General features: G+C 34.2%; 1 protein-coding gene across 1 annotated transcript; it reads right to left on the bottom strand.

The window, feature by feature from the left end:
• Positions 1-7,940: 7,940 nt before the first annotated feature.
• Positions 7,941-20,178, bottom strand: LOC130649449 (uncharacterized). The gene is made up of 17 exons (XM_057455722.1): positions 16,956-20,178; positions 16,513-16,578; positions 16,364-16,402; positions 15,709-15,865; positions 15,357-15,459; positions 15,076-15,181; positions 12,473-12,907; positions 11,847-12,067; positions 11,547-11,721; positions 10,746-10,884; positions 10,462-10,565; positions 9,983-10,150; positions 9,589-9,741; positions 9,260-9,457; positions 8,782-9,082; positions 8,564-8,615; positions 7,941-8,461 (listed from the first exon to the last, which is right to left on the bottom strand). Exons 1-17 carry the CDS (start codon positions 20,110-20,112, stop codon positions 8,360-8,362), a joined length of 5,676 nt encoding a protein of 1,891 aa, XP_057311705.1. The 5' UTR covers positions 20,113-20,178; the 3' UTR covers positions 7,941-8,359.
• Positions 20,179-22,815: the final 2,637 nt, after the last annotated feature.

The raw sequence follows: 22,815 nt of genomic DNA, 5'->3' as shown, positions 1-22,815 counted from the left end.
TGCAGGATACCATCGAAACCTTCGGCGCTGGCTCACTTTTGTTTTGTTTCTTTTCGCTTTGTGCCTGAATAATAATTTTTAATTAGCTACCAATTTTCTTCTACACAGCTTTTTAGTTTCCGAAAAAAAGTTTTTCACTTCTTTGAAAAGAGTGATGCCTAAGGCGTTCTAATTCTATTGTGGACGATGCTTTATTGCCTCAAAGTTATTCGGCAAAATCGACATTCTTGGTTGTCTAAAGCATCACAGTCACTATTGGAATAAATACAGGGAACAGCAGGTAATACCGAACAAACATTAGAACTGCATGATTTCATCATAAAGATTTAGTAAAATAAATTTTCCCTTACATAGTTGTCTGTAGAGATTGTACATAGTTCGATGCTAAGTTGTTACTGCTAGACGCAGTTAAAACACTACATATGAAATTCATTAAAATTTATGAATGTGTTAGAGGTACACAGTCATGCATTATCACTGACATTGTGATTCGTTTGGGTTAAATTCACTAATGCTTGAGATCTAAACAAATAAATAAGAAAAACGGTACTAATTTATTTTTATCATAAGAACTTATTTTTTTTATACACTTCGGCACTAATAAATCGTCGATTTATTAGTGCCGAAGTGTAAAAAAAAAGGTTCTTATGATAAAAAGTAGGTTCTTTTTTCTTTGATTTACCGCAACCTTGCCCCAGAGCCTAGAGAAAAGGTTGATTTTCTCTCGAACAAATGCAAAATAAGAGGAGAATGTAGTCGACGATTTATTAGTGCCGAAGTGTATATTGTGTTCTCTCACACTTTTTATGGAGTTTAGTACTTCTCTTTTCTCAGAAAAAAATAAGGCGGAGAGCAACGGTCCAAAGAAAAGGCGATTGGATCTGCCAACGCTCAAGTCGCTGAAGAAAAGTAAAAAAGAAAGAGAACCTCTCGTTTTTCTTAAAGAGAATTAGAAAACATATTTAAGGCTTTTGTGGAGAAAAAATCTTTAAAGTATTTTTTTCTCCTTTTTTCTGTTTTTGCGCTTCAGAAAAAATTCACAAATCGGACATGATAGGAATAAAAGCTTCAGGTTCGAAAGAGTAAATGCGTCAGTCAGACACGACTTAGAACTCAAAATATTAAAATAAAAACTTACGATAAATTCACCAAGCGGTTAGCCATTTCTTCGTTTGTACCCTCAGCTGCAACAATAATTTCTTGTGAAACAGAGTTGTTAAAAAAGTTCATTTTTTAAGAATAGTATTCGGATGTTTAATACACTGTTGTGAAAAAACTTTTGAAAATAATTTCTTTACCCACGTGCGTAAAAAGAGTGACATTATTTCAAGACAAGACATTTGAAAGTTAAAATTCTGCGAGAACACGCGTTTTAAAGATATGATGCACGCTATCTTTGGTTAGGTTGCTATCCCCAAATAGGTGAATTAAAAATAAATATTATCCCAAATTATCATAATGAATGAGATGAACTAAGGATAGCATGTTCTGCGCATGCTTTAACTGTCTATCCTATGCTAGATTAAGGTATCTATAGTTAGCTTGGATATTGTGATGTTCAATTCTTTAGCGTCCTTTTGTCACGTTATTAAAGCTTCTATGAATAGCTCGAGCTATCTAAAGATATCTCTATTAATGTGGCAAAAGTATTCCACGTTCTTCAGATTGACTTTTTAAAAGACACTCAAGCTTTGGCGAATAATTAATTCATTTGTTCATCATTAATTCCTTCTGTGATCTGCTTATTTAAAATGCACAGTTTTTTAAATTTCTTATCATGTCCATGGAATTAAGTAAAACAACATGTTTTTTTTCCGTATAATTTTTATAAACAACTTTAACCTCTTCTTTAAATAAGTTTAATATCAATTTTAATAACCCATCGCGAATTCTAATTTTCTTCTTTAACGTAGCCATCACGTAAACTACTGTATAAAATTATATTAAGTATAAATCAACTGATCCGGCTCGGTGGACCATGTAAAAATGTGAGAGTTTAATACGTACGAACTAACAACACGTGCGAACTCAATATACTTTATTTCAAAAACATAACTAATTGAACACACATTCGAAACATATATATATCTATATAATAACCGACGTTCATTTTTTTAACAACTTTACACATAATTTTACAACAATAACTAGAACATTATATAACTACGAGAGACTAATTTACGACATAACACAACATATTCCTAGCTAACAATTTAACAGTTCAACTTTGAAATTTGATGATTAACCACAATATCATCTCCTACATCGAACTTTTTATATAAACTTCTCGAATCTCTTAAACATATTAAACCAGATCTCAACAGAATAAAACAAAGTTTTGTGCATATATGTGTAACTGCAGTTGAAATGGGTATGTTCTTCTTATCCGCTATCATTTCCGAATCTATATAATAACATACCAGTTCCGTGTCTCTGTGACAGGCAAAGTTGATATCGTCATTTTCCTTTGATCTTACCGAAATTTTCTTTGAAGTAACCAAAAAATGCATGTCTAATATGTTAAATTTTCTGATGTTACGGCGCGACGTCAATCTTTTATTTAACGTTAAGATCTTATATTAAATTAATGAAGCCAATACAGTGCACCTAAAATTTAGAGGCCAAATGACTTGGAAACGAGGTGGTGACGTCAATGATTTTTCACCGCGTGGGTAACTAGGGACCACCTGGGACCAATTTGGGTAAGTTTCCCAAACCTGGCTCCTTAAATCCGTTTCTGAATGGACGGGTTGATGACGTCATCACAAAACCTACACAAAACCAACCGGTTTTGACAACCGGTTCTCTGCAACTGGTTGTCAAAAGTTCATGTTCCTATACATTTTCTTGATCAGCATTTCAAGATCTATACGATGAATGCAACGGGAGTACGAATTTGAGAGATAGAGAAATGTTCCTTCTAGGACAGCGCACGCACATCAAGGGAAATTTCCTAAGTGCTGTTAGTAACCAACAAAATAATATGAATATGTCAATAACTAACACATAATAATATATATCAGAAATATAATGCCAATAACCAACACAAAATAATATTAAATGTAACATATCAGAAATATAAGGCCAATAACCAACACAAAATAATATTAAACATTAAATACTAACACATAAACGAAATCATATGACGTCATACGTGAAATCGTAATAATACAAAATATAAATGCCAATAACCAACACATAATAATATTAAATCATATATAATAGTATATACCTATATTATACAGAAAATGAGTAAAAATTATCATGACCGTGCTAGAAAAAATTGTTGGTTGGAATCAAAAATATATAATAAAGATGTCCATTAATGATCATCTCATAACGCCTGATCGAATAGTCCGTGCTAATTCATGGACACTAATGTTCGTACCCGACCATTTAAAAACACAGGAAATGTGTACTGCTGTAGTTCGTGAACATCCCTGGACACTAATGTTAGTAACCGATCATTTAAAGACATAGGAGATGTGTAATGATGCATTCAGAAGGGAGAGCCTGATGTTCAGGTATGTACCCGATCATTTAAAAACACAGGAACTATGTGATGAGGCAGTACGTGACAATCCAGCGCTCCTCGAATATGTTCCAGATCGTTTCAGAGCCCTCTCAAATAAATGATTGAGTATTGTGATAAATGTGGAATTACTCTCGATAAATATGATAGATGCAAGTGTGGAAGGAAGTTCTTCATAAAAGGTAAGTTGCTCTGTTGGCAACACTATATGATGTTTATCACGTATAATGGTGGGTGCTGTCCTTGTAAAAATTCCTAGTTGGGGGTTCAATTTCCATAAATAAAGGGATGTTCAAATTTTATGGAAATAGTATTGAAACCAGGGATTTTTATAGAGAACCAACATTAATTGATATTGATGATGTTCAGCTTGAGAATATCATACTCAGCGATTCGATTAAAGCCAACAAAGGCAAGGATGAGCGCTTTGTCATTGGTTATAAAAATGACAGCAGGATATCGTCGCTATTGAGTCAAACACCAAAGGGCTTATATAGCAGGGGTGCCACGCGCGATATTGATGGGTCGTCACTCACAATGTCATTCAATTTACATCATAATCCGGAATGGCTTAAGAAATACCAGATCATCCTAGCCAGGATCGAGAAAATATATGGAAATGAATTCACAGCCCCGCCAGTAAAGAATGATCGATATATGAATGCAAAAGTCAAGGAATGGGATAGCAAAATAACCACTGATTTTTACGACGCCCGAGTACCTGAAACCTTGTGAATGTACGGCTATCATCAATCTATCTAGCATTTATAAGCAGGGATCCAAGCACTATCTGCAGGTCTTGCTTGAAGAGTGCAAATACAGGACGGTATCTGTAACATTAAGGATAAGGCATCTTGATGATGAGGAGGAACCATTCGTTGTGGTATAAATAAAACCCGATATTTTTTGTATACAACATTGTATACAAAATAAACTATGAACGACTTGAAAAAAGAGGCAAAGGAGCTGGGTATACATGGATACTCCACTCTCAAGAGGACTGATCTTATATCTGCCATTCATAAGGTAAAATATAAAGATATTGCAACACAAACCCTTGGGCCTTATTGCAAGCCATCCTCAGATATCGCGGCCATGAAAATACTCGATGAATATATCAGAGGCTTGGAAGCGAAACAAAAGCGAACTGTCATATACGACGGTGATTTTATGGTTGATGCAACTACTGGTGAAATACTTGGTGTCATTTAGTGTTTCGTACAAAACATTAAATTATGAATAAGTCGGCGGCTTATCTAGATACCATTTGCATATTGAACATATTGAAGTTTTTTCATTAATTCGTCGCTGGCTTCCCGTCTGCCTTGTGCCACAAGCTGCTGTCGCTCTTGTTCATTTATCGTTTCCACGATCTTCTTCGTACGCTGTCTTATTTGTTCTTTCAATAGCATATATTTTTGTTTCTCCTGCATGATCAGACTAAATTTATAATCACTTATCACTCCATTCTCAATCGCCCTTGATATCAAATCAACTATTGAATTCAGCTTAGTCTCTGCAAGGAGTCTTATTGAGTCGTGTTTTTACGTTTATAATTCAATTTCTTCCCACCTTGTTTTAGGGCTGTCTGCCCCAATCCAACGGCGATGGCTATACCACTTATTGCCACTGCTAGTGGAACACCGATTCCACTCAACATAGAACCAATCCCAACACCGCTCGTGATCACGCTTATGGCGACCAATCCGTGGTCTATATAATGAATCCAGGTACCATGCATACCAATTTTCTTACTAAGTTTTTCGCGCTGTTTTACTTCATTTCGTAGGTATATTTCGATTTCTTCGATCTTCTTCAATCTATAGACCTTCCCCTCATTTTCTTGATCTGGAGCACTAGGCGGTAGGCTCGGATATGGTTTCATGACTTCATCATTATTCATTTATTCTATGAGCAAGTGGTGGTAATTCTAACGAACGAGACGTTCTTATCATGGTGATGCTCATCCGTCAACATCAACTCCAGGCGATCGGTGGAGCCTTTCAAAGGGAGGTATATAGGAGTGTCAAAAGTCCATGTCAACATGTCTCCCCATCTTACCTCTTTGGTCGGTAGGATAACAAAAATCTTGGGCCTTTTTCCGTTAAACAGGCAATCATCCTCGTCTAGCTGGGTGCAAACAAGCGTCAGTCGTTGATAAACATCAGTCTTGTAGAATGAATCGTAGTCACCCTTCATATAGTATTTTTTACTCGGATCGTAGGGTAGACCCAAGAGCTCTTGCAGTTGCCGATGAATCACCACCGCGTACCCATATATATATATATTAGAGATTTGTTAAATATATAGAAATTTGTTAAATATATAGAGATTTGTTAAATATATATAGATTTGTTAAATATATATAGATTTGTTAAATATATATAGATTTGTTAAATATATATAGATTTGTTAAATATATATAGATTTGTTAAATATATATAGATTTGTTAAATCGAACACTTCAACTAGTAGCCTGGACAGTTTCAGGTAATGTCTGGCAACAAAACAGGTATCAAACAAAGCTGCAAACCTTATCTGAAGTGTCCAACATCATTACGAATCGGGCTGGAGAAAGTTGCATAGCTAATGTTCTATCAATTGATCCTATTCGAGGTTTTTCTAGAGATAACTAATATAGACATCAGGTAGATGATAAAGCACCATTCTGGTTATTTATTTTTGTTTTCAATATTGACTAGGCTATGAAACCTGGAAAAGGGATTCCTGTAGTGAAATACTGTAAATTTCCAGAAAGTAAGGAATTATATGTTTGTCATTGTGATAATTTGTATTTAGATAGATCCAAAAATTGTTGCAATAATACTAATCAGTTATTACTCAGTTTTATTAAACCCCTTAAACTTGTATCAACTTTGTCTCGTATTACTTGTTCACGGCTCATTCTACTAGGTCTGCGTCTACGCCTGAAACCTTTATGGCAGAGGCATCTCTTTCAAACATTTTTAGGACAGTTAATTGGTCAAACAAGTGGAATTTATAACAAGCAAGTTTGTGGTAAACATGGGCGAGAATTTCAAAAGGCTGTATTATGGCTGTGTTATGTAGGAAGTTGAAACAATGTCTTTTAGATTTAAGCCAGAAGGCGTTATCCGGTATTAGATCTGGTGTATTTATGAAATAAAATTAAGAATTGTGACAGGGCATTGTAATCCAATAGTTATTTATGAATAAAATTGAAGCGAAAGATCTAATACTCCCCTCCCTTTCTGTCCCTATAATAAAGTTTCCAAGTTATTCGTGGTGAATATCAATACGGATGAGGATCGTCATAATTTGTACTTATTTTATTTCATTGGAAACAAACAAAGTGTTTTGTGTCTTATTGTCCAGCTATCATCACACCGTGAACATTTACGTTTGTGCAAACTAGGTTTAAGCGAGAAGGCGTAATCCTGTATTAGACAGTTGTCTTCGATTGTATTCATAAAATTTAAATTGCACTCTACGAGCGCTTCTCGCCCTGGCACAACCCTCAATTATATATAATTGAGGGTTGTGTGATGTAAGTAAAAAAAAGAAACGAGAAGTAATAACAAAGAAGATAAAATTTTAACACAAGCTTTGTAAATTATACTGCTTTAAAAATATATTGAACGCACGACTTTATTCATTAAAAAAAAACGTTGCGCCACATGTCAATGAATTTTGAAATATGTGTATCAATTTTATCGGACAAACTTGGGTTGGTAACCCACAGCCGCATTCCTTTATAGTTTTTCCTTGCGAATAGAACAAAATTCAGCCTTCCATTTTAAGCTTAGTATTGGCAAAACCTTGTAGCGGTATAGCTAGCTAACCGTGCAAATGGGAGAGCATATGATGTTGATCGGAAGTTTTAAATTATTTTTTGCGAATGAGAGGGAAAAAATATTTAGGTGCAGCCTACTGCAAATAGAGATCGGCTTCTGTATATTTGGCAGAAACTTCCTCGATTTTCGTTCCTTTAAGCTAAATTCACACTTTAATTTTTTTTGTTCAGATTAAATTGAATACTCTTTATTTTTTCACCCGTCATTTGAATTTCACTCTATTTCCTGTGCCTGTAGCATGACTTTTTGGCGGGCAGACAAACAGAATACGGCTATTATTAATATAGAGATACATGAGAAAAGAGAAAGTGATTCTAGAATAACAAGGTAAAACTCTCACATTAACATGCGGCAAAGCACAGCGCAAGGTGCAACTGTTTAGTCTACAAAAGAGAGAAGCTATCAACATTTAAGCCGTGCTAACATCATGTATTTCTTTTACATAGGCGCGTATGAAAAACCCTACTTAAACTCTTATGTAAAAAAATTAATAAGTGTGGATGTGGCTTTAGGGAAAAGCTATGCTGAATGTCGCTATTAAGATAATCGAGTCGTCAATCAAAAAGTAGTGTACACACAGAGATAATAACGTCATCTTTTTTTAATCAATCAATATACTAAAAATTCCATGCATTGTGCAGCTTCCTTTCATATTATAGTCGTTTGAATCTAATGTGAGAAGTTTTCGTGAAGAAAATTTTTCGCGATTTATCCAATGTTGTAATATTTTCGCGATTTTTTTGATGTTCTATTTTTCGCGAAACAGAACTTGGAGTACTAAAGAGATAAAAAGGGATAGCTAGATGTTGGCGTGTTTTTTTTTTTGCATCGTAGTTTTCGTGCATTTTGAGCAAAATTAATCCGAACAAAATATTCCGTTAATAAAGAAATTCGCGATCTGAGATTTTCGCGAAAATTTCTCACATTAAAGTTGCTTACTTAACTACTATTTACAAAAAAATAAGTTTTTCAAATGTCTCTCCATCCTTTTTATCTATTGTGTGACATTGACTTTAGCTTGAGCTTGTAAGCCACCCAATTGTTTGCAACAGAACGTAACACAGATGCTCTTCTTCGTTGAGGTTCCATTAACAACCTGAAAAACAATAGCCGTGAAAGTTTAGCGCCATCTTACTTATAAACTTAACTGTGAATCACACAAGGCTGTTAAACTTCATAAAAGGTATCTAACACTTACGTCTGGGACTATTACTACTTTCTGTTCAAGCTTTTCCTTTTTCGGCACATTTCTGAAAAAATTAACATTAACAACGAATTACAAAAACCAACCATTGTCTGTGAATTATGTAAAAAAAATTATTTTCAACAAAAAAATAAAATATTATCTTTTTCTTTAAAAAATAATTTATTCCTTTTTTTATTTGAGGTCATATCGTAATGATATACAAGACTAACTTGATGTCTTTAATATACATTCTCTTCTCGATAATACTTCCATCCACATACATCTCGCACTCAGTAAGAGCCTCATCTAAAGGATTCTCAAATGAAACTGTGAACAGCATTTCCTTTCCAACACTCGCGGTTTCAGGGATGCTTAGATCCAGAGTTGGGTTTTCCAAAGCCACAATGTCATCACATAATATTATTTGCCCTGTTGAGTTGACTGCGAGGGTACCAATAAATCGAAGCATAGTATCGTCGCCAACGTTCTTGATATAAGTGCCAGCACGAACCGCAATAGGAATTGATTTCTCTAAATAAAATTAAAACAAAAATACGGTGAAAATTACTTGATAAAAAAAACATTTTTGTTGTTGTTGTTGTTGATGTTATTTGTCTACTGTGATACTCATAAACATTGTCAAGCATAAGTAGTTTCTTACATTAAATTCAAGGAATTTTCTATCATTAATTTTTACATAAAATGCACCTGAATTTGCTTTCAAATCAATACTTTCTTTGTATTTTTGCAACTTAGCTTTGGCCACACCGTCATAGCGCACTATTTGTCCAGTAAAAGCTAGAGTTGCTCTTAAATCTTCATTAGCCGTGTTTTTCATCTTGAACATTACTCTGATATCTTGACCGACGACAACACTATCCCCAACAATCATTTCCATTTCCACATCTAAAAAAACAAGACTTATAGATACTCAAGAAGAAGAATGTGCAACTGTGATCACGTATAAAAATAATAACAACTTGAAACATATTTTTTAGTTTAATACAACAATACCAATAGTTTTAGGGTAGTTTTACCTTTTCTTGTTACCTTTACTGCTTCGTTCTTAGCAAGTAACAATGCAGACCGCACAGCGCCTTTTTCGAGAACAGAACCTTCAGCAAATTTATATTCATTTGTAACGTCATGACGCTCCTCACTGCCGACAGCCTTCGTGCTTACCTTTTTGCCTAAAAAATAGACAATTGAAGAGTCGTCGTCAAATATAGCCTTGACTATCGAAGGAGTATTTAAAATGTTTCAAAATGTATTATGGGTTTTCAACTTTAGTATTAAAATTATACAGATTGGATAAGTAATGAAGTAAAAGATAATGTCTTTTTGTAAATGTCTTAGAAATGCTATAGTCTAAAAATGCTGATATTTAAAGCATCAATTCAAACTTCCAGAAGATAGGTAGATGTATCATACCAACAGATGTTCGATTCCTGTACACAATGTCAAATTTGCCTTCCCCGTTCTTCTGCCAGTATATTGTGTCAGCGTTTACTTCAGCAAGTACAAACCCTGTATCAAACGGAATATTGATTGAGCCTTCTTTGATAGCTCGATGTGGAGCTGGTCCCATTTGAAATAGTCCTGTAAGAAAGGAAAAACAAAGTGTCAAGAACATACTTTTACATGGATCCGAACATACAACTGCTAGGACAGAATGCAGGCATTAAAGTGGCTGTTGGAAAAGCTAGTTAGGCAAGGCGAAATATTCGTGTTTTCTAATTTCACAAAAATTGATCTGTCTATGTCAAATTATTGATTATTTATACTGATAAATTTTCAACATGTAATTTGACATAAATATTCACGCACTGGTAAAGATGTTGTTCTAAAAGAATGTATAACTCTATCCTTTAGAACACTATATTGTCGTAAAATATGAAGTGTGTTACTACCTTGACTTCTCTCTTGTGGTGTTGCATCAATAGCTTGCCATCCACCATAACCTGGTGGTAAATCTTTTCTTGCCATCCATGCATCATTCCAAACATGAAAATTCCTAAAAATATTTAAATTTTCCCACATATTTTATCTGTTAGGAAGCTAATGTCAATTGCAGTACATCGAAGTAGCTAAATTACTTTGTTTTTCTATAGTTGACAGCTGACTAAGTTAAAATGCAAGAGCCTACTTGGTTAATTAAATTGGTGATTTTTCAGAATCAATATATTTTACTCACCAAACTGAATCCGCACTCATTTCTTCAATTTTTTCACCATCTTCATCAATGTAGATATCATTTGTACAGTTACCATCTGAATCATGCGCAGAACTGAAGTTTGTTACTGAACGACATGGAATGCCTATTGCACGCATGACTGAAGAAAGAAGAAAAAGGAAAAGGAAATTACTTTTCAATTTAAAAGTTAACAGAGAACATCTCTGTGTTCTGGTGTAGTTTCTTAATATATTCTAAATATTATACTCTTGGTCTATTATCGCCTTTCCAGATGTTGAGAATTTTCTTAGTGTATGTATGCAAATTTCACAATACGAGCTCTAATGTATTGTCTCAGATGATGCCTGTATTGTAGAATTCTTATTACTAGTTTCTTTAGACAATTTCTCAATCCTTACACAAAAATCCAGAACTTTAATTTATTTTTTTATTAAATTGACGGGAATCTAGTGGTAACGTTTATTTAATCGTTTGCGGTAAGTATGAACAAGGTAACATTGATAAACTACATAAAAAAATTAATGTTTGTCGAACACAAATAAATTAGACATACTAAGGCTGTAAGATAAAAAGAAGTCGCCTAAATTTGATTAACACTGAAGATACATTGTTTTGTCTTCAAATTTGTCCGGCATACGTATATTGTATCTAAAATCTTCCACCCGAAACATAAAAAGATGCTTATATGGTAATTACTTCGTTGTTTCCATATGTTGTTTGAGCATTTTTAGGCTTCAATATGAAATACGTGGACACATCAATTGTAGTTATTAAAAATAAATGGCGTAATGAAAAACTCACGAGCTGTAACGATACCACTGAACACCCAACATTGTCCGAACTTAACTGGCAACGAATCCACCATGTATGTCTCTAAAATGGCAGGTGTGCTATTCCAATACGTTGGTGTTTTACCGCCCTCATATTTGCCAGACCAATTCCCCTCCAATACTCCTTCATTATCACAGCTGTTGACCTGTTTAAAAAAAATGAATGACAGTTATCAGCAGTTCTTTTTGCGTGATTATAACAATAATATTAAGTGTTTCTTTTCATTTGATTACTATCAGTTAAATAAAAACTGAGAATGAAGCAACTTACCTTAGATGAAATGATTCTGGAGACTTCAACAGGCGAATCTCTTTTGTTTGCTTTCACTGATTCTAATAGTTTAAAAACTGCTTCCAGTGAGATTTCTTCGAATTGTCCAAAATACCAATTTCTTGGTCTAGGTCTGGTGTGTTTGCCAACGTATATTTGACCATTTTGTTTCAGGACATATTCCCGAAGCTTACTCTCATCATCCATGTACACTTCATCCTCTAAAAATAATAACACAGGGAAATGTCCTTAGAAGTCTAACAACATATAAATAACATAATAATGCAACACCAAACTAAAAGGATAGGGCATATGGTACATTGCAAGTAACATGACACAATTTTGCGTTCTTTAATTTCACTTACGATGATCGGTGTCTACTTATATATCTACAGAAGACGTCTAATTTTGTCCAGGAAAAAGTTGAATTTTTATATTTTTTATTTAATTTTTTGGATAAACGATCCACGAAGTATCTTAGAATCCAAAACTTCATTTGAAAGTTTATGTTATACTCATACTAGGATTAAGTAGCAGGTAAAACTTTTAATGTATCACCCTTTTTTTGCAAACCAATAAAATATGACTACAGCTTGTTAAAACATCATAAGCTTTTGTCAACTCACCTTTGCACCATGGATTAAATAAGACGTAAACAGGGCATTGCGGCTCATAAAGTGTTCCTTCGTCGCTTTCGATTAAAACGTCATATTTAGCTGGAAGAGCGGTTGCTGGAATAAAGACTTCGACCTCGACATTTTTGGGATCACTAATATCTCGAATAGTATAGCCCCATTTTTCTTCTGCCTTGCATCTATGGAATTCTTTAGGCAAATATTCTGCAACGGTGATCATGGTTTTGTCAATGTCACGGGGTCGTGGTCCAGTTTTTAGTGTAAAATAAAAGGAATCATCCTGTTCATAATCTCTTGCCAATTGCACCTTGATTTTGAATGACTGTCCTCTTCGGAGGACAATGGCTGATTTGGTTTTGTACTTGTCAGTGTGATGTGCTGGACCATTCACATCTGCCATGCTGTCAATACCCATAATTGGAATGCCTAAGATAGAATAAATATGTGAATAAATATTTCTCATCAGCAGGTTTGTTTTAGCGTATCCTTTTTTGAATAAATTTTAATAATAAACGACTAAAATGTTTTGCCTTCTAAAGTTGCAATTAATTAAAAAAAAGCAATTCTTGAGAGAGTGAAGAATTACTGAAGTTTTCCCGAACCATAATTCTCTTTATGAGAATATATGATTCGACTTATTGAGCTTGAAGCTTATTCCCGGAAATTTTTTACCCACCCACATATATTTGATGTATGATTTAAAATATATTATAGCATCTCTTTATTAATAGCCGTATTGTGTCTGTCTGTCCGAGATAGGCGAGTCCCATGGAGGAAACACAAAATGCGATATATAAAGGACGGGCGACCCCGTGGATTTTTCCACGGATTAACGGCTAGTCTCTTTAATAATAGCCGTATTTTGTCTGTCTGTCCGCGAAAGATGCGTCCCGTAACGGAAACACGAAATTTTTAAAATGCGCACGAATATCAAACGCGATATATTTTTATCCACTTTGTTTTGACCGCTCGCGCGTGGAACACCATTCACAACGCCTGATTCTTTAAAAAAAACCCAAGATTTTCGCGACCAGAAAGAATCCAAGATCTTCGCGGAACGAAGGCCATTTTGATAATGGTCGTGTTTGTGGTCAGTGTGTGAGGTTTGTAGGCCTGTTTGACTTTTTTATCTTCTAAAAGCCTTATATATTTGTAATATTTGTTTTCTGTTTGTTTTCAATGTTAGGATAAATATATTGTCACGTTTTTTAGCCACGTACAGATCTTAAACGCACCAGTTTTAGGATGTTTGGCTAGGAACGAAGATTAGCTAGCTATAGCTACTAGCTAGCTAGAGCCTCACTTATTGCTATTCTGTATGGTATAAGAGCTTTTTATCCTAGCCAACATTTATTTTTATGTTGAGGCTGTGGCTATTTAGCTAGCTCCTTAAAAAGTGAAAGTATAAAAATGCAGTTTGGCTACAACAATATTCTTAAGCAATATATAATTTTTATGCTAAATGCAGTTAGCTAGCTAGGTATAGCTACATATTTTATTATTTTTCTGCAAACTTTTTCTGCAAATGCAATGGCTGAGCGATTGTTTTGGCTGGACGAGTAACGACAGGCTGTTCCCTGTGTTTTTATTTAAACCGAAGTTGCAATGAACATTTTTGGAAAAGGGTAATACGCCTTATGCGCCTGTTCAACTGTGTTTAACTGTACTAAGCGGTTAGCCCAGTGTTAAAAACAGACTGTTTTTTGTAAAAGGCTGTTACGCCTATGGGCATGTGCAACACCGTTTACCTGTATATACTAAGGTCAGCCCACCACTGTGACAATTAATTTTTAAACTTTCTTGGGAATCACGCCTGGACTAACCGCTCAGCCCTGTGTCTGCGAGAAAGTTTTTTCAAAAGGGTATTATTACTATACGCTGTACAACACGGTTTAACTGTACTAAGCGCTCAGCCCAGTGTCACGATTAATTTTTTAACTTTTAAAAAGACTTTTCCACAAAATAAAATAATATTGACCGATTGTTTTTGCTATGATGGAGTAACAACACTTTGTAAACTCTGTTTTTATATCAGTTATCGTTGCGGGAAAGTTATTTTTTGAAAAATATGTTACAGTCGCACACTATAATGTTGTATGCGCTTCAAATGATTAACGACATACTGTATACCTGTACTAAAGCGCTCCACCTGATCTGCGGGACAGTTTACAGCTCTTATTAAGCGCTCCACAGAGTGTTCAATGCCGGATCACACCTTTACTTGTGGCTTAACCCGGCGTTTCGACGCCGGGTTTCCCGGCTAGTCTATATTATAATACCCGTATACGTCTGTCTGTCTGTCTGTCACGCAAAATGGTAGCTTAGCTGCGCAAAAGTGAAAAGCACACAATGCAGTATAAAAAGGACGGTTGAACCCGTGGATTTTCCACGGGCTAACGACTAGTAATATAATAAAAGATAATATGGCAGTACAAGAAAATGTTTCTAAAGTTCTAATCACCTCACATTGTTATTGATCTAAAACAACAGACTATTTTGTTATCTTTTTTAGGCATTACAAAATATATAAGGTTAATCCTTTAAAAAAACTGTGTTCATCCTTATTTAAAAAATTCGCGATAAATTATACACACCGTTTACTTCCAATTCATGCTCCAGCGATGAGTCGGAACCTTTAAATAGCCAATCATAACAAGTGAACTCGGACTTCTTTCCAGTCTCTTCATCTACAACAACCACCTGTTTTGTAAAAGAAAGAAATAGTTTATATAAATTTTAGATTGGTTCCTACTTTGACGCAAGTTTTTCTTTTTGCTGCAGCAAACAAAAAGTAAACCCTTCTTTATCATACACTTAGCAACAATGTCGGTTCATGCACACCAACACATAGTTAAGTAAATCATTTTATTTTCACCTTGTTTAACAGCCAACCTGGCCAACGCCCAGTGTTGTCATGTCTTATACTTAGTTTGTAGAGACAACCAAGATTCTTGGACTTCAAATTGAATGTGTCGCGACTAAAAACAAATGAAGACTGTAATTCTTATGTACGAAATTAATCAGTTTCATTGCTGACTGACAGATGTTTATTTTACAACGAGAATGCATGTTGAAATCATGCATTTAATTGCATGGAATTACACTAATACATATAACTTCTTTTGAAATTTAGAATTGGAGATTTTCGAATATATTACAGGTATTCTAAGCAGGTTGATTTACAAAAGTCTTTACTTGGATATCAAAGATAGAAAGCATGTTCTTACTTTCCCCTTTCAAAAGCGTCATCGTGATCTAACGATTTCTTCAAATGCAATTCTTCACTTTGTCTTTCACTTCCATACAATGTAACGAAAACATTAGCATCTGTGCCAGCAAACCTTGAGTCACCAGTATATGTTATAATGGTATACGAATGTTCGGCTGTAAAAGAAATGTTATCATTAAATTTGTTTACGTGTGCTGCAAATCTGCTCGATTTAATGGTCGTTTCCAAAGATAGGGTTGAAACGTTACGCTTTACAGCAAGGGGTGATATGTATCCAAAATCTATCGCACTTTTTAGTCCCCTCCTAACACACTTTGGAAGTGTGATAAAAATGGATAACAAGAGTGCGATGGGATTACAAAGTACGACACTATGTGGTAGATAGAAATAACATTTTCAGCACGCTGACGAAAGAAGTAAAAATTAACACAAAAAACATCATGAAAACCATCTGTCGTTGGTATTTTTTTATTCTGAAAGAAAACGTCAAAAAAAAAAGAAGCTAATGAAATAATTTTCCAAGAACCTTGTTTGAGATTAATTTTAATTTATTTACTCTTCACGCTCTAAACTGCATATCGAAAAGCAAAGTGAAAATTGATTTTTGTTTTCATTTTTGCTAACTTCTCAAAACAGAAGAATAGACATGTTACCTTCCGATGGTGTTGCAGTAACCCGAACAACAGATGTAGCTAAAGAATGAGGTAATAATTTAAACAAGAAAAAAAGGATAACAACATATTATGAACAAACAAACATAAACAAACAAGAAAGCAAACAAATAAGTGAAACATCGATTTACCTGGTCCAGTAGATACGCTATCGGGTGCACCGAAAATTCTATTTGAGGTATCATTCTGTGCTCGCGCTAAAAAAAATCATTGTGTGTATGTAAAAGAATGCTGACGTCAGCAATTTAATTGTAAATTCAGGCCACTAAAACGACGTTTTACATTTTTTTCCTTATAAAGACAATATATAACTGATGGATGCTTCGTGGCGTAGCTCCTCTTTTGCATTGAAGATCTTAGAAATGCCTCGTGTTTCTGATTTTACAGCATACTGCATACACCATGCGAGAATCGCCCGTCGCGACATAACCACATACTTAAATATGCATTAAAATGATATCTATTTATAACCGATTAAATACCATTTTCATTTGCATTGTAATTTTTAAGGAAAAAAACATAGCCCACTTATGAAAGAAAAAAAATCACTTTTTTTCAGTAATCAAAAACTTACTTCCTCTTTTCTTATCGCGGCCAGATAGAATTAATCGTTGAGTTGATTTACTTAAGACTTCATTTCGTTTATATTTGTAGTCTAATGTATTAGTTTTCTTTCTTACGCTACCAATGCGATAAATTCTTTTTATAGTGGGCTTTTTATCTGTTTTAGAATACGCTCTGACTTTTGTGTTGCGTTGAGCCGTGTAAGCTGTAGGCATGTTATCTAAAATTTGTTCTTTGCTCTTTCTGACGCTTTTCACATAGTAATCAGACGTTAATTGTTTTTTACCGTATCTTATTTTAGCTGTATAGTCCTTTCTCTTTGTTTGTTGTGTATTTTTCACTTGGTGTTTATTTACAATTTTAACTCTACTCTTTTGAACATCCTTAGAATTCTTTAAATTTCCTTCTGGATACTTTTCCCGTCGTGGTTTGCTATAATAATCAACAAAATCTTTGTCAACGTTCTTTTCTTTTACAGCAACGTAAGCCTCTTTTCGGTCAGGTGTTGTCCATTGTAAGTTTCTTCCACATCTTGATTCACTGCGGATTCGTATATTGCAAGGCTGGCTCTTGGATGGATAATCCAAATGTTCTTCGTCATTATCTTTGCTGGGTTTTATCACCTTAATTAAATAATCTGGTTGAGGGGTACGAGACCGTATTCTTGTGATGGTGTTTTGTAGGGATCTGTTATTCCTATCATTGCTATTGATTGGTGCAATATGGCGTATGTTATAATAATCATTGTCAACATAATCTTTTTCGTAATGGTTGTAGACCTTTTGAACCACTCTCATATAAGGTTGCTGATGGAAATGATGCGGTTTGGTTTGGTTTCCAGATGTATAATCATAATCATCCTGCATCATTTGCGTTTTGGATATATCTCCTTCTTTTTTATTCTTATCAACGTGATGACGAGGTATATAACATTGTTGTTCATTGTCATAAACAAAATAAATACCAGTATCCCTTGAATCTACGTCGTGTGGGGTTTTAGGTCTTTCCTTCTTGACACCTTTTACAAAATATCTTGGTTGAGTGTTATCTCGTTCTGGAATTGTCCATTGTAAACTTTGTCCACATCTTGATTCGCTTCGAATACGAACAAAACACGGCTCATCTTGATCAGGTAGATTAAGGTAAGGCTTGTCGTTATCACTTGGTTTGATTACTTTGATGTAATAATCAGGTTGTGGGGTATGGGATCGGATCCTAGGAATAACGATCCCTTTATTTTTGCCATAGCTTCCTATTACTTCATCTTTTTGTTGCTTGTCCCTTTTTTCTACAGCATCAACTGGTTTTATGACTTTAACAAGATAATCAGGCAGTGGTGAATGTGAACGAATTCTCATGTTGACACCTGCATTATTTTTAATCTCAGGTGATTTTTCTTTATCCTCGTCATGACTTGATATTCTAATCCTTGGTGTAATGTTGTGGTTGTTATTGTCGTCCAGATTGGTTGCATTAAACTTGATTTTATTTGTTTTTTCTACCTCTAAAGAAAGGTTTTGTCGTAAGTAGTCTTTAGAAGCGTCTATTTTCAGATCAGTGTATACGTCATTTTGAATGTAGTTTCCTTGTGTTTTGTCATAAACAGAATAGTCTGACCTTTGGTCAATTTTCACGTCGTAATCTTCTCGAATCTCAAATGGTGTTGTTGCTCTACTCGTGTGTACTGCTTTCACAAAATACTCAGGTTCTGCCAAACCTTGATTAGAAATGGTCCTGTGCATATCTCTTCCACTTCTTGATTCTCTTTGTATTCGAATGTAGGAAGGTTCTTCACGTCCAATTGATTCGGTTTTAGGTACTCTCTTTGCATCATTTCGCGGTGTCGTTTGTATGGAATTGTTTTCATCCTGGCTGTAGTTTCTTTGTGGCTTGCCATAATTAGAATGGATTGATCCTTGGTCAATGTTCACGTTGTAATCTTTTTGATTCTCAAATGGTGTTGTTGCTCTACTTGTGTGTACTGCTTTCACAAAGTACTCAGGTCCTGTCAAACCTTTATCAGGAATGGTCCACTGTATATCTCTTCCATTTCTTGATTCGCTTCGTATTCGAACGTAAGATGGTGTATCTGGTTCAATTGGTTCCATTTTAGGCACACTTTTAGTATGATTTCTTGGTGTAGTTATTTTGACATTGTTGTCTTGTTTATTCTGCTGATAGGTTGTTATCTTTGCAGTAGGTGCTCTTTCTGATTGGAGATGATCCCATAAATACTCCGTTTTTTCGTTTTTTTTATCATGCGTTTGCGTAATTTTAAAATATGGTTCTTTATGAGAATAAGTTTGATCACTGTTGATATTATCATGGTGTGCTGTTGTGGTATGATCATTCGATTGCAGATTATTAGATGATGAAGTTATTTGATTTTCAGTAGATTTGTTCGAAAATTGGTAATGATTGGTACTTGTCGTTGTTTCGGTAACTTTACTGTACTCCTCTTGCACGTAATGAAAAGAACTATTTTGGATACTTGGGTTGCCTATTTTTAGGTGCGAACTATTCGCCAAGGAGGGCTTATAGCCAACCCCTTCACTTTGTTGCGTTGCAGCATCACGATAATCTGAGTGTAATAAAGAGGACATCTTCCCTGTGTTGAGGTTAGACATTCCGCTATTTTGACTGCTGCCCCTAATAGCGGTTGAATAGTCGTTTTGGACACTTCCGTTCACATTCTTGTTATAATAGTCATAATTTGCGATGTTATTATTTTTCCTGTCTTGTTGCAGTCTGTTGTTTTCTGTTGAATGCACACTGTTTATATTATTTGATGAACGTAAGGTATGAGTACTTTCAATTTTACTACTCTCATAGTTGTAACTACCGAAGCTGTAGTCACAAATTTTGTCGCTGTATGATTCATTGTTCTGATTTAGTTGCCCCAACGTCTTTTTGGTTATGTTACTTTTGCCAAAGAGTGATCCTTCAAAATCGTTTGATCTATTGAACGCAACTTTAGAATCTGTCGTGGAACTGCTTTTAGATGAATATTCTTGCACTGATGTTTTTGAATAACTTTCTTTCTGTAAATCATACCCATAAGCTGTCGTTAAACCCTTTCTAGGGTTATATGGATCGTTCACTGCATTTTCCCAAATGTCACCATTTCGACGATCTCCTTTATAGCGATGAAAAACTGGCTTCTCCATCGCACAATGTTAAAAGATATTTTTTCAGCTCCCTTTCACCGAAGCATGGCTTTGTAATTTCATAAACGTGTCAAAATATGTTCTATCTTTCTACAGCTTATGATTTTTTAAACATTTTTTTCCACTTATTAAACTTTTATTTTGACCGCAAGAAGTATTTTTATCTTTTGTGAACTCATTATTTATAAGAGCACTTTATTTCATTGATCAGTGGTAAAAATCAAAATTTTATAATAAACAAACCACGAATATAACTTTGAATGCTTAAACCCTACCTACCTAGAGCACGTTGCCCACCATGTTGCCCACATTTTTTATGAAATAATTTTCTCAACGAAGAGAGTAAGCTAAGCAGGACATGACTTATTCCAGATTTTAATAATTTATAAATGAAAACAATTTAGAGAATCTAGAACAAACAAGGTCAATCAAAAAGTACTTCATCATTGTGTCTATTTCAGAAAAAATTCAGCTCCATCGTTACAAAATATGGGTTTTAGTGTTGTGTTATCACAATGCAATTTAATATAAAAAAAATTCATTATGATTAAAAATGTTTCAAATAAATATGTATAAAGTAGCATTTTCTGTTTTTTCACAGTGCGACGCAGATCAAGGAATGTTCTAACAGTAGTATAAAATGTTTTGATAAGTCGAAGACCTGGTAAAAAAACTCAACGAAAATTGGGACAGGAACTTCTAAACAACCTAATTTAAATTAAACCAAATATAAATGTTTGTAATCCACACAGGTAATTTCCGCCCACTGTTGCCCGATGTTGAGCAATATTTAACACCATGAAAACATCATGAAAACACTGTAGAAACATCAATTTCGCCATAATACTTGTTATTTAATTTGCAAAAGTTATTTTTTTTCCAAAGGTTGTTCACAGATAAAAATGCACTGGAAATATTCAATAAATTTATGGTCTCAACACAAAAAAACATGAAAAGGCATGTGATTTCACTGTGCCTACAGTTTGAGGCCGATTTTCATCAGTCCCTTAGTGCGTGATGTTTTCACCAGAATTTTAGGGATTTTCAGCGTTTTCAACTTTTTTACACATCTCTATTTTATTTATGTTACCATGAGCTAACCACAACAATACGTTTTTAAGTTTTTACCCATAAGCACAAGAAAATTTTGTAGCTGGCACAGTTATGGAGACCAGTAAGATAGCTAGTGATCAATGTGACCAAAATCCTCTAATTAGAGGTGACCAAATAAAATGCACTGAAATATGCTGTTTCCTACGATGTTTCTGCGATCAGACATTTTTAGCTATTTCCACACAATCAAACCCAATAAACATTTGCTCCTTAGGAGTGACCCCGCTGTAACAAGATTTAATGTACCGTCAAAAAAAGCTGTAGAAATTGAATTTTTCTCAAATTGGCAAAAAATTACTATACGCATTAGGAAAAACAATAGTTTGATCATTTTTAAGCAGGATTAAAAAAAAGAGATTTAAAAAATAGGTGTTATATAAGAATTAACACTTACGCATTTTTTTTCTTTACTTTCTCTTGCTTTTGCAATAAAACGTACCAAGCTAAGTTGAGACAAAATACACAACGCCCACTTTTTAAATCTGATAAGAAATTAAAAACAAACAATAAGATTTTATTATTCTGATCTCTCCACAGTTGGTGATTTTTGCTTTAACTCGATCATGCGAAGTTATATATGGGAGAAGTTCTGCATGTTTTTTTCAATAATAAACAAATGTTGCATTTTGGGTATGTTAAATTGACATAAAAAGTTGTGTTTTTATAATATTTTACAGTTATTCCAGGTATATTTAAATATGGGACATTTTTAGCAAAACGCAGGAGAACATCCCTGCCACACCAAGAGTGGAACTTTCTATATCGTTCATATTAATGTACAAAAACAGGTCTTATTCATGCCATTTTGCGTCTTAACAGTTTTGAATTTGAAATAACTATAAACTGAATTGCTATAGATAATATGATGGTTTTGTATGGATGTCGTATGAAGAGAAACGCAATGTGAAATGTGAAAAATGGCGTGCTTTTTTCAGCATTTTTGCTTCAATTTACTGTAGAAGAAGATGTTTTATAGTTTCTTTTAGTTTTCAAATATTTTATCATGTTTTTTCTCAAATTGAACTGAGAAACGAAAACCACAACTTAAAAATTTTCTTTTTTAATGGATATTCAAAATATTTGCAGCTCTTTTTTTCCTTTATGAACTTCGGATGAAAGTGAATGTTTTTTTTTTCAAGATTTCAGGCATGAACAACAAAGACAGCGTTGTTGTTATTTTTATTAAACTTTATAATTTATTTCAAGTAATTTTTGCACCTTAACTTGTATCAGACTTGAATTTGAAAAATAAAAGTGTTTTTCCTGCCCGATATGGAAGTGAAACATTCTTTATTGACACAATGCTTAAACTGATGCTTTGTAAATCCCAATGTTAAACCTTATCTATCTTTTGTTCCACTCTTGTTTTTACAGGAGTTTCTTTTTCTAGGATATTCTTTTTCTTTCACAAAAAGGGTCGCTGATTTAAAGTATGCACACCATTGTTGTATCATTTTGTGTATTGTTTGATCTTATGTTTATTCCTTGCGAATAAAATCAAACAGCGCCTCAGAAGCACCAAAAAGAAAATAGTTCATCCGATTTGAACGATTCGAAGCATTTTTTTACTTCCAAATTTGAGCAATAAGA

Source organism: Hydractinia symbiolongicarpus, chromosome 7 (assembly GCF_029227915.1).
Source record: "Hydractinia symbiolongicarpus strain clone_291-10 chromosome 7, HSymV2.1, whole genome shotgun sequence".
Taxonomy (NCBI): Eukaryota; Metazoa; Cnidaria; class Hydrozoa; order Anthoathecata; family Hydractiniidae; genus Hydractinia; species Hydractinia symbiolongicarpus.
The sequence above is the reverse complement of the archived record's forward strand: the minus strand, read 5'-3'. Positions and strand labels throughout refer to the sequence as shown.

Excerpts from the sequence above, each read along its gene's own strand:
- LOC130649449 (XM_057455722.1), bottom strand. The coding sequence starts at position 20,112 with ATGGAGAAGCCAGTTTTTCATCGCTATAAAGGAGATCGTCGAAATGGT. Across the intron at positions 16,579-16,955 it reads CCGCGATAAGAAAAGAGGAA|CGCGAGCACAGAATGATACC; the intron begins GTAAGTTTTTGA and ends GATTTTTTTTAG. Across the intron at positions 10,885-11,546 it reads CAGTGGTATCGTTACAGCTC|TCATGCGTGCAATAGGCATT; the intron begins GTGAGTTTTTCA and ends TTCTTTCTTCAG.